Here is a 12,749-nt window from a genome sequence, read left to right as displayed (position 1 = left end):
GGGAGCTCTGCATAAAACAATAATCACAGTTAAAGACCAAAAATCTGCTCAAAAAGTTTTGATGAGTTGGCTTGAAGATGCTGTATTATAGGCTGGTGCTTGAATGAATCTTTACCTTTAATCATGGGTTGTATATTGTTTTCTTTACTGTCATTAAGTTCCTAATAACCTGTTTGTAATATAGTTGGACTGGTATGATTGTGCATGTGCCGATTACACTGCCTGTCAGCTTAGCAATGATCTGTATATAATGCTTTGTTGCCAACTTGTTGTGACAGACAGTTGAAGTAGATGAATAAAGATAAATTAATTACACTGAGGGCAAAGGTGAGTTCAGTTTCATCTCATTTTTCACTGTTGCTCAATCTATAGACACATTCTAATCAATCTACATGACATAAACCTAAAAAGGAATTTTAAAGTTTTCCATGCACAAAATCACTCGAGGGACTTTTCTTTCTTTATGGGGAAAGATCACCATCTTCAGGCCAAGAAAAGTAGTAACATAAAGACACTGATAGACTCATACACTGTGTGGCTTTTAGAAGAAATGAGACAGAATTGAACATTTTAGGATTTTATTTCTCAAATAAAGGTAAAAGTACAACAATAAATTAAAAAATATATATCTTTGGGTATCAATGTTAATTTTTATGGCACATATACACATAAATAAAAACAATAAATAGCTAAATAAATAATATTTACATTCATCATTTACAGCATAGGAAACATGGCTGCAGGTGCTAAACACTGTTGACAGAGACCATCTTAAAGCCTCTGATGGTGACATTCATATTTGTGAGCCACAGGCTGGCTTGCAGCATCTTTTCTCCCACCATGTTGGGCATGAACGGGATTGGCTGATCCGCTCTTCCTCCTGGAGGCAGTGGGGGCATCCTGCAGGAAAATGTAGAAAGCTTATTTTAAAAAAATGTTTGCAAAATGTAGAAATTTATTCCAGTAACTTAGATTGGCTGACTACAATAAACGTCCTGTCACTTTGCATCACGCCTCTAATTATTGCCCATGAGACAAAAAAAATCATTCTTACCTGAACTGAACTTTGCCTTGGAGCAGCCCAGCCCCAGCTACAGTCAGTACTCCACTGACTGGGTGAGAATATGGGTTGATGAAGGTCACTAGGGCAGTCTGTTCGCTGTGTTGCTTGATGGACTTTTCATCTGCAACCTGAAGGACAAACACATTAGTAAACCCAGAACATTTCCTCAAGTTCTCCATTATATAACTTTAAGCTAATAAATATGACATAACATCTGCTGTCTGCAACTCATACTTGTAACTATATGATTACATTTTTATTCAAAAAGGAGAAATATTATAGAAATTTTCAAAACCACCGATGCATTTTTTTCACAGCTGGTGCATCATCAAATCAGATATGAAAATCCTGAATGCCCTTTAAATACTTTCTTATAATATTACATAGCAACCTGTACTTGGTATCAAAGCATTGGAATTTGTGCTCAAAAACATAAAGTTTAATTAATTAATTTGTTTAAAGAAGTTTAAGTTGATGGATGCAATAAGTCTGTATGTGAGAAACTTTAAGGAGGAAATATTGAGAATTTTTGTAAAGTACCTGTATGATGAGCTGTGGGCTGGTGATGTTGAACTCCTCTGAGCTCAGGACTCTCTCCTGACTGGCAGTATCCTCCACAACAACTGCAAGGTTGATCAGGTTATCCCCCACCACGTCTTCATACTGTGCTAGGGGGATCTTCTGCCTCACTACCTTGACTGGATAGAGGAAGTGACACAGAAATTAGGTTGTGTTAAATAAATAGTCAAATCCAAATAGATTAAGTTCTGAAAACAACAACAGTCCTTCAAAGGTGACTATTTTAGTTGTAGATGAGAAAAGTAAATGTACCTTCCATAGGTGCAAGTTGTAAGACACCGTGGTTTTCCCAGAAGGTGTCCGAGGGGCTGTGGTTGTATTCTTTTGCCTGGGCATTGAGGTGAATCTTCAACATCTTGGCTACATTCTGCTTGTTCATGATTTTCACGCTGAAGCTGACAGGCTCCCCAACAATGGGGGATTTGTCCAGGGTCAGGAAGACTAGCACTCCCTGGGATGAACCTGCTGAATAAACATGAAAAAGTCCTCATGAAGAGATATGTTTATAAAGAAATCGGTATAAACTCTGATGAATACATTCAAAACTACAAATTACCTCTTCTTAGTGTTGAGTCACCTGAACTTGAAGAGCTTCTTGATGAAAGTGTTGAAGTTGGGCCTGTGTTATAAAGACAGAAAGACAAATGTGAGTATGTGAGAGTGCTATTATTTCACTTTATCACTTTAGTTCAATATATCACTTCATTAAATTGCATAATGTGCAAATCAATGAGCAGAATTCTAGTTTTATGGTCATACTTTTGATGTATTTGTAATCTCCTGTGATCTTTTGCAATCTGGGGAACCCAACAGCCTTAGTGCAGATGAGGGAGCCAACTCTCTCAGTGTCTTTGCTGAACCCGAGCACCTGACCCTGGCCCAAGATGATTGTATGGATATCAGCATTCACACTGGCGTAGACAAATGGGACATCATAGAACAGGTCCACACGCTTGTTCTTTATTGCTTTGACTGGTGCGGGGCCACAGCGGTACACTCCTGTGATGATGGCAGAAACAAGACCGTTTTGAAGAAGTTCACAAAGAATTAAAGAGTGGAAGAAAAAGTTTAAGAACTTTTTTTAGCACACACCTCCACTTCTCTGCTGAGGAGTCGGGTCAAGAACTTGCCAGCCATCCATTCCAGATTCAAGATCCCGACGAGTCATCCAGCACTCCACCCAGACATGGAAGTTCCTGTTAAAGTCCAACAAAAGATAAAGTTAAGCATTAAAATGTCATTAAAGTCTTTAAAGTAGTTAAATAATACAGTTTATAAGCAAAATATAAAACTGACCAGATGCTGTCTTTGGTGAGGTTTAACTTCTGCCCTGTTGCGCTGTAGTATTCCTCAATCACCAGGTTGCCATCAGTGTCATGGGCAGAGTTGAAGTTTGTGATCACACGGCAAGGAATGCCAAGAACTCTCATAACTGAAGCACAATTGATTTAAAAAAAACGCTGTTAAAATATTTGAACACTGTCATGGAAAAAATGACTCGGTGTTAAAAAAAAAGGAATGAAAACACTTTATTATGATAGCATCATTTAGAACAACTGATTATCAAAGACCAGAATTACATGATCTAAGTTACTTGCTTTTATAAGGTTTTAAAAGATGAAGATATAAGCACCTGTGCACATGACAGCTGCAAAAACCCAGCACTGTCCATACTTGACTGGGCTGTTACCAGACTGGTTCCACTTTCTCAAAATGTCCCCACTCCCAGTCCACATGGAGGGACTGACACCTTGTTTGAAGTCGCCTGTCCAGTTCCCCTTCAGCACCCCACGGTCATCCTCACTGTTGATCTAAACACAAAGCACAACTTAAGTATAGTTTTTACTGTTTGCACAGCACGTGCCAAAGATGCCAAAACAGGTTTGGGCATCCCATAATTTTCCATGTTGCCTTGGCAGTTTTACAGTAATAATTACAGTGTTGCTGCATGTGACATTTAGTGTTCAGAACATTGAAGGCTGTGTCTCTTCATCGTGTCAATGTGCAGAACATAGTGTCCCAGGTTAAGCCCAAGCTTGTTTAACAAGTAGAAATGATGCTCATGTAATAGATTGTAAACAAGATCCAAAAACTAATGTGATTCATACAATTTGTAAAGCTAGTTAATGTTGAATTTGTGTTGCTAGACAGAATCTGTTGACACTCACCATGGCAGACACAACCCGGCTGAGGTACACGGGGTTGTTTCGGTTCAGGTAGTCCATCTTTCTGTTCTTTTTGTGCTGAGGGCTGACTTGGAGCAAATTCAAGCATGCCTCCAGAACACCAGACTCATACTTTACAAGCAGAAAAAAGAAAAGAGAAAATTTGAGTACATCCTGTTAAGCAGGTGGTTTGAAGTCAGATTTAAGGTCAAGATTTTACTATGTGCACACATACTTTAAGATGTTTTATCTCATTGATCCTCCAAAATTTGCACATTTATTCATTTTCAAATATTGTTTTGAAGAATTATTAAAGTGAACTGAAAGTGAACACTGGGAATCTTTCAAAACAGTGTTACAGAGAATACGATCTTTATGCACTTTGATAAAACATAATACACTCATACATAATACCTCATTTAAAAGGCACATCTTCTGGTAATACTTTTTTTTTGAGTTGCTTAGTGTTCAGTTTGCGACTTTCTTACCTGATCAAAAGACCACGGTCTTCCAACAATGTTTGTCTCTGATCCCATAAACAGCAACCCAAAGTCACTCTGGATATATTCTTCTCTCTGATCCTCAAATGGGATGTATACTGTATCCTCTGCAAGAAATACATCCTGCATTTAGAACCACACAGTGTACTAACATTTTCAATTCATGTTCAATTCAACATTTTCAAAGAGATTTACAGATCATCCAGTCCACGGACCTATATAGTACTGTAGCAGATACTTAAAAATAAGTAATTAATAATTTATTATGTATTCTACAATAATGTAATTTTCAATATGGTTTGTGTGTTAGGCCACACAAACCATATATGTATTCTGATACATATATGGTTGCTGCAACAAGCTACCAAAATAAATCTGATTCTCCAGCACTGATACTTTGCTTCACTTACCAGAACACCAGGGGTTGCAGAGCAGGATGAAATTGCCATATGCAGAGCTTTTCTTGCCATCCTGAGTAAGCACACACAGCTGAAATCTGTAGGAGCCGACTGAGGCAGAGGCAGGAGAGTAGATGTAGATAGAAGGTTTCAGAGGGTTCCACTCCTCAGGGTCAATATAGGCATTCCAGCTGGACTTGGAAGAGCTCTTGGAGAAGGTTACAGGCATTACTGCATACAGGTTACCTAATGGGAAAATTGAGGAATGTTAGAAACACAAGCAAAAGCCTTAAATTGTGGGTTAGACCACTTGTATACAAAAGCATCCATGCAATATACTCAGGAAAGTACCTAGCATGATTTTCACCCTCAGAGTATTGATCTTAGGGTTGAAGGGTCGCCCTTCCAGCTGAACGCTGACTTTAAATGGGGCTCCTCTCCGCACCACCAGAGATTTGGTGTTCCTGAAGCCATTCGTCCTATGACTCTCAAGGTTTTCTGATTGTTCCAGGTCAACATATTTTATCCTCAAGTCTGCAAGTTGAGAAAAAGAAACATTAAAGACTGTCAACATCATACATTGTCTGTAACAGTAAAAGGCAATCACGCACAGCAGTAATCATGGTAATAATCAAATCATAATCAAAGTCTTTATCAAGAGTGAATTTGCTCTGTATAACAAATGAATAGTAATGAATAGTAAGGAACAGAAAAGAGTGAAAGAGTTTGCATTTCTGAAGATGAAATCTCACCTTCCATCTCTTAGTCTCTCTTTCTCACAGCAACGTTGTATGACTCCACTATCGCCCACTAAAGCTATATAAGCATTTTGCCCAACCCTTCTTAAGCATTTCAGAAGGCGGGGAGAACGCAGTGTGACTTTCTTGAATTGTTACCAAGGCCCGAGGCCTTGGGCAAGAACAGTACCTTTCAGTGTTAACAGATGCTAGCAAACCTGATTTTCAATGATTAATATCTGTCGCATAGACCACAAACTTTGATATTCCACACAATAGAATCTGCATTCAGACGTCATGTTATGACACAGGATTCAACTGAAGGCTGATTCTATTACGTAAGTCCTAGATTTTGTTTCACATACATGTCTGTTATCCAAATATTATTGTTTACATTGTGTTCTAAGTTTATTTGCAGAGAGGCTTTTTTCTGACGATTTTGAATGAATGACACTTGTTAACGGCTAGTTTGATGCACCCACTATTTGAATATGTGACTAATACTATATTACAAAGTTCTGCATATACAGTATGAGGTGGTACTAACTATTTATTTTGTTGACTATAAGGTTGAGTTGGATGTTCAAAAACTTGTGTGAAATTATTTCAGTTTTGTGACATGGCACGTTATCCTGCTGGAAGCAGCCAGCTGAAAATGGGCACAATATTGTCATAAAGATAAGGACATGGTTAGCAACAATACTCGGATAGGTCGTGCATTTAAACAATGCTAAACTGGTACTAAGGAGTCTAAAATGTGCCAAGAAAATGTCCCCCAGAGCTGCGACAGCCTGAAACTTTGATACAAGGCAGGATCATTTCTTGCTCTTATTGTGTTTAACCCAAATACTGTCCCTGCCATCCAAATGACCAGGCAACATTTTTCCAGTTGTCTGTTGTCCAGTTTTTGATGAGCTCATGTGAACTGTATATTCAGTTTCCTGATTTAGGTGACAGGGATGGCTGTTGTGGTATTCTGCTGCTGTAGCCCATCTGCATTAACATGTTCAATATACTGTGCAATCAGTGATGTTCTTTTGCATACTTTGGTTGGAACAAGTGTTTAACCTTTCAGTATGAAGCAGTCTGGCCATTTTCCTCTGACTTTTGACATCAACAAGTGATTTTCACCCTGAGAGCTGCAGCTCACTAGATATTTTCTCTTTTTAGATGATTCTCTGTAATCCCAGAGATAGTTGTCCATCAGTTCAAGCATCAGTTTCTGAAAGACCAGTCTATTCACGCCCTCTGGATGACGTATTATCCTTTTCACTATTACCACCTTTATATTTCAAAGTAAAATATCAATATCAATATTAACAGTTTGTTGCAAAACACTTGCTTATTTTGATAATCTCCACAGCTTTAAAATTTCAGGTATCTGGTGGTTTTCATAGTTGTCTTTTACATGGGCAGCCTCCCTGCCTGACATTGGAGATGAGATACTAAACTATGAAAGATTTTATCTTGTTTGAATCCACTGGAAAAAATGTCCATCTATTCTAAAAAATAAATTAGACTCCCACATGCTTTCACGCTTTGATTACATTAAAAAGAGTCACAAAAATATGCATACCAACCCACCTAGTCCACCCTGTTACTGTGGAAAACAGTAACTGGGTGGACAATAAGAAAGAGCATGTTTTATGCTTAAGTCAACTATTATTATTCGTATGATGCACAACAGGGTTGCGTGTGAATAGAAATTCTTTTTTAACATTTTTATAAGCCATATGATCAAATTTACAAAAATACTGGTTTATGTTGTAAATAAATGTAACCTGGTGGACATGTGATGATAAACCATCAGTGAACCACTGTGAAACATGAAAAAATGGCTGATGAAAGAGTATTTTCTCTTTGTCTCGTAGATGATTTTCCTTCAAAAATATATAACGAACTATAAGCAATAAAACTAGAGGACCAATGAAGAGTGTGTTTCTTTTTATACAATTTTAAAAGAAAATGTTAGCAGATAAACTGGAAACAATTTTTTTTCATGTTTCTTGTTTGACTTTATGAATTGTTGGGTTTCTTAGCAGGATAACACATGAGACCAGAGTTGGAGTCTATTTTCAGACAAATAGACCACTTTCACAGACTTCCCTCTGGGTTTTGCTTTATCTCTATGATTGTTTATTCTGTATACCTACTGCTGTAAAAACAACTTTTTCCCAGCAGACATTTTATCACGCACACAGATGACACTGCTTTAGTAAGCCCCTACATGATTTGTTAAGGTAAATCATCATGGTAACAATAACCAATAAGTTGTTAGGAACTGCGTTTCCTATTTTAGAAAGTGGCATCTTCTTTTTTGCCTCCTCTTTTCAACTCTTGCCATCCGCATGGCACTATTGCCCCCACTTGCTCACAAAAGAAAAGATCTTTAGTTCCATATTGGTGTATAGAAATATCATGATTTTCCCAGAGGGACAAATAAATATAGATGAGTGACAAAGGCCTTTTCTTCTTTTCTTTTCTTGTCTACATTTCTTAATGCAAAATGAAGACATTTAAAATGATGTCAAATGCAATGAGGCTACATGAATATTAAAATCACCCTCTGTAATTATTTTATCTGAGCTGAATACTAAAAAAAAGCTGAGCACTTAAAAAAGAGAGATTAGACTTAAGGGGCAGGAGGAAAAATGGACAACAACAAATAACAACAACGCTTTCCAGTTAGGGTGGCTAAGAGTAAGGTTTTCAAATGAAAGACATGTGGTTTTTATTAATTATACATCTCCCTCAACTCTGTAAGGCAAAAGGTTAGAGCAGCTATCCATAAATGAGTAACAAAGCTAAACTATGAAGACAAAATTGGCCATTACATACATTCATACACACTCATGTGCAGCTTTCCCCCCTCTGTCACTTTATCTCTTTACACGAACATTCCTTAGGTTTTGTAATTCATTGATTAATCCACCTCAAATAAGTTGCTGCACAAGGATATGGAGTTTTGCCCCAGAATAGAAGCGTGGGAGGTTAGCTATTTGAAACTCATCATTGTTCACTCTGGTTTGCCTCTTAATGAAACTAGCATCATCATCATCATTGCGCAAATGTTTTTGTAGTGAAGGAGCGCTCACCCACTTATAATTACAAGCACGCACAATATCTTGGGTGGGAAGCATTTTTGGAGAATGAGTACTGACTCGCTCTCATGAATTTTAACTGTTGCTTTCTATGTTTCATATCTGCCTGGATTATACTTTTCTTGCTCAAATCGTAACATAAGCCATTTGTTGAAAAGTGTTAGTGTAAGAGTGAACAGTACTGTGTTGCATTATTTTACATCAACAGTGTTTTTAGTTGAAGTTGTTTGATATTTTATTTTTTAACATTTGACATTTAACAAGTAACACCAGTGCCTTTTAGTCGCAGCACATATATAATCTTTTTTTGTCTACACAGGACTGTTCATGAAGTACGGTGTAAGTGCACTTAGTCTATATTTACTTTTAACAGAGAGTATTATCTAAATTATAGAAATAAGCACTTTCGTTCAGAACAGCCCTTTTATGGTGTTATAATAATATGTACAGTATTATTACCACCAATGGGTAAGTAAAATTCTGATGCTCTAAAGCATGGATTGTCGTGGCCAAATTAAAGGTGTTTTTTATTTTTTATTTTATATATCGTTAGTGTTATTTACCAATGGAGAGCATAAAGTAACATTAAATTGAAACATTGAAAGTCATCATCCATGTCACTGTCACTTCTCATTTGAATTTTGCATCAAAAGTGATTCTGTAAGTTTGACACTAGGATGTAATTTCATAAGGAATGCATAAGCACAAGTACTATTATCATCAGTGAGCTGACAGTTCTAGCTGAAATACCTGGCCACCTGGGGGTGTTCTGTGTGGGGTTTGCATGTTCTCCCAGCGCATGCATGTACAACATGCCCAAAAGTCTGCATGTGAATGACTGTCTCTGTGTGATAGGCCTGTTATAGACTGCCCTGGGTGCAGGTCTCTCTCTGTGTAACAGTTGGGTTAGGCTCCAACACCGCTGTGACCCTGAATTGTCCAAGCAGTTAAAAATGGATGGATTCTTCTAGTAAATGTATACATTACCATTAATAGCATTTTTAAAGTAATTAATATTTCAATTCAAATAACAGACTGTAGAACATTTTTAACAAGTATACAGTAGAGAATGCACCTGCTTAATTCAACCAACTAAACTTGTTTTTTCTTGAAACTGGCCACGTTGGACCAATTTTGTGAATAAAACTAGAAAACCTATGCAATCAAAAAGTGATGATTAACCCTTTGAAGATTTCACTCTACATTAAATATTATATAACAATGGCACACCTTGAGTCACTAAGACAACCTAACAAAATCTGCAACATGCAAATCCAGTATTTCTTCTGCATGCATTGCTGGGAGGAGTTCAGGCGTAAGCAGTATGAAGAAATCATTATTTCATAAAAAAAAAAACGCAAAGAAATACGTGTCATTATGCTTCATCATTCAAACTTGCAGAATGCATTGCAGAAAGAACATTAACAGTTCATATATAAGTTAAAAATAACAGCTGCCATTGCTTTGTTACTGAATGAATGTTAAAGAATGTTTTAATTTTTTTTAAATAAATCAGCTGACAACTTGAGGTGACACAAATATGTCAATGTGTAGCTACAGGTTTACAAGAGATAACAGAAATTTAATTTAGTTGTTTATTAATTCTTCAATTATACAGCAACTACATTTAGTGACATAGCTCTGGAAAATCAGAATCTCCAACAATCTGTACAATCAGATAAAATATGAACACAAAATCATAGGAAGTACTGCAACCATTGCCTTTCAGCAATGGTACTTAAATATGATGGTTGAGCACTTTAGCGAGAAACTTGGTTGATACTGACAAACAGAAAAGAATTAGGACATTCAAATACAAACTTCAGTGTCAAACATTTAAAAAGGCAAAATTCAATCATATTTAGAATAGTGATTAAAAAAAGATTATTTTACAAAAAATAAAACAATAAACCTTCAGTTTTGGGCAGCAGTCCTTGGCTTATTGTAAACTAGGAAGTCTGAGATGTCATGCCACACGTTGCTGTCATGATAGAGGTAGTTCATGGAGGACTGCAGTGATGGCTGGAGTGTATGTGGGTAATACTCAAACAACCACAAGACGATACCCCAAACTAGCGTGGCAAAGAGTGGGAAAGGGTCATGCTTAGGCTGTGGGATGAATCCTTTCTCTACAGCCAGCCGAGACAGGGCGAACAGGATTCTGGACAGCAGGTACATGTTGATCTAGAGTAGAAAGTAAAGAGTTGTATAATCGGAACACAGACAGATGCAACAGGCAAGTTTGAAGTTTGACACCCACAGGCTGCAGTTTGTCCTACCTGACTGTTAATGTTGTTGTTATCGCCAAACACTAACCATCCACCAACACAGGCAGCCAGAAATGAGTGAGACTGTAAACTCTTTCCTTGAAGTTTCTGCTGCAAAGCTTGCAGTCCTTTGTACGTGAACACAAAGCAAGCCAGGTTTCTGGAGTGGGTGTATGTGGCCTTCAAAATGGCTTTGAACTTGTCGTTTAAACTAGAACACAGGAGGAAAACGGGATGTTTTAACACTTCAGAGGCACGCGAAGTGTAGCACAGGGTTTGTTTGGGGTTTTTTTTTTTTTTAATATATATATAAGCTTGAGATTTATGCCTTACCTGCCACTTCTAAATAGAAATGTCATAACCAGGGCATGTGGTGCTCTGATTTTAGCCCCATATCTGAGAAATAAACAGAGTGTTATATAAGTGCTTCGCTACCGGCTAAAAATCTCCACTTATTGTTATTATCCTCAGCTGCTGCTAAATCCACCGCCAAGTTACCAGTCTGGCTCTCTGCCATGACAGAGAACAACAGCTAAAGGAACAAGTGCAATAGTCCAGCTGATAGCAGTGTAAGTGTAAATAAGTAAATAGCGTAGTTAAGCTCGCAGGGTGCTCCACTGAACTCACACAGCGCCGTTCCTGAATCCCTTCAAAACTGCCAACGCCGCTTTGTATTTCTCCTGCTGTAGAAGATTATTGACGGTATACAGAAGAGTTCTTATCAGATCAGGACCTGCCATGACTTTCAACGGAGCCGAGGGGAAACAGATACAGGTGGGACACAACAGTGCAGAATGCTGTGCCACATTAAAAACGCACCCTGTAGCCGAGTTCTATTAAAGGTTCCTATGCGTGCAGAAGCGCAGCTCAGTGAGATGAAACTAACACTGAAGGGGAAAGCTCTAAAACACCACAAAACAGTACAAGTATTGTGTGGTTACTGAAAGTAAATAAAATCGTACAGGACGTGTCTTTACTCTTAGTTTTTTTTTTTCAACACAGTCAGGATATCTGCTTAAATCCAACAAAATCTGAAGTAAACTTTAACTCGATGAAAACTACACAAAAAACGAACAAACAAAAAAAATGGAAAAAAGAAAATAAGTAAATAATCAAAAAATACCGAAGTGTAGTAAAACTCTAATGTTATTTGAAACCGCTCCACCTGTTGAAAAACACACTTTAAAAAAGAAAAACAGAAAAATATATTTACAGGTAATTTAGCTGAAAACTCTTCAGTATTTTGCACAATGCCACAAATGACATGAGGAAAAGAGCCTACTGCACCTCATTATTATTGCACTGCAATTTATTGCTGACTGTAAATTAAATGCCTAATTTTTGATACATTACTGCACTAGTTATTCATCTTCTGCTTATTACATAATGCAAATTTGAATATCTCATATGAAAACTGAAGTGTTTTTATGTCAACTTTCACTTTAAATGCAAGCCTAAGACCAAAGACCAGTTTTTGACTTTATCCTGCAAGAACGGTTACAAATTTTAGGATGTTAAAATAACAACAAGGAGAGGGCATAATTTGTTTAGAGGTATCAGCATGTACACATGCAGTATTCTAGCACATTTGCCAAGACACCACCCATGTAATTCAGGCAGACACTTTACTTATGTAATAGATTCATACAGTTCCCCATCATTTCTTGTTCTTATCTTTAGAAATGTCACCTTGATAACTATTAATAACTTATAGTAGATAACTCTAGTAGAAATAAAAAGTACCATATGCTTATAATTCAGAAGTCAAGTTTTAAAGAAACAATAATTAATATTATGTAACAGAACAATTAGCAGACAGCAGTTTCTGAGTCACAATGTTAAGTAATGGCTTATGACATGCACATACAGTGGTGTGGTGAGTACTATTAACGTTGTTCTTTGGGGTGGAAGAAAACCTATTCTAAAAACATGCTCATTT

General features: G+C 37.2%; 2 protein-coding genes across 3 annotated transcripts; both read right to left on the bottom strand.

The window, feature by feature from the left end:
- Positions 1-135: 135 nt before the first annotated feature.
- On the bottom strand, positions 136-5,640 carry tgm5l (transglutaminase 5, like). Of its 2 annotated transcripts, none has more exons than XM_085407449.1 (13): positions 5,057-5,640; positions 4,718-4,951; positions 4,296-4,414; positions 3,811-3,939; positions 3,276-3,453; positions 2,939-3,074; positions 2,735-2,838; positions 2,402-2,641; positions 2,199-2,261; positions 1,895-2,107; positions 1,604-1,761; positions 1,055-1,191; positions 136-900 (listed from the first exon to the last, which is right to left on the bottom strand). In XM_085407449.1, exons 1-13 carry the CDS (start codon positions 5,280-5,282, stop codon positions 747-749), a joined length of 2,091 nt encoding a protein of 696 aa, XP_085263575.1. In that variant the 5' UTR covers positions 5,283-5,640; the 3' UTR covers positions 136-746. The 2 variants fall into 2 exon arrangements, with proteins under 2 accessions (XP_085263575.1, XP_085263576.1); XM_085407450.1 differs by having other exon boundaries at positions 1,895-2,104.
- Positions 5,641-10,124: 4,484 nt separating this feature from the next.
- pxmp4 (peroxisomal membrane protein 4) lies at positions 10,125-11,598 on the bottom strand. Its single transcript, XM_085408038.1, has 4 exons — positions 11,438-11,598; positions 11,144-11,206; positions 10,823-11,021; positions 10,125-10,727 (listed from the first exon to the last, which is right to left on the bottom strand). The coding sequence occupies exons 1-4, from the start codon at positions 11,548-11,550 to the stop codon at positions 10,458-10,460; spliced, it is 645 nt and encodes a 214-aa protein (XP_085264164.1). The 5' UTR covers positions 11,551-11,598; the 3' UTR covers positions 10,125-10,457.
- Between the last annotated feature and the right edge of the window lie 1,151 nt (positions 11,599-12,749).

This window comes from Rhamphochromis longiceps, linkage group LG5 (genome assembly GCF_057381845.1).
Source record: "Rhamphochromis longiceps isolate RC_006_pf linkage group LG5, R_longiceps_female_GT1.1, whole genome shotgun sequence".
Classification (NCBI taxonomy): Eukaryota; Metazoa; Chordata; class Actinopteri; order Cichliformes; family Cichlidae; genus Rhamphochromis; species Rhamphochromis longiceps.
Note: the sequence above shows the minus strand (reverse complement) of the source record. Positions and strands in the feature narration are given on the sequence as shown.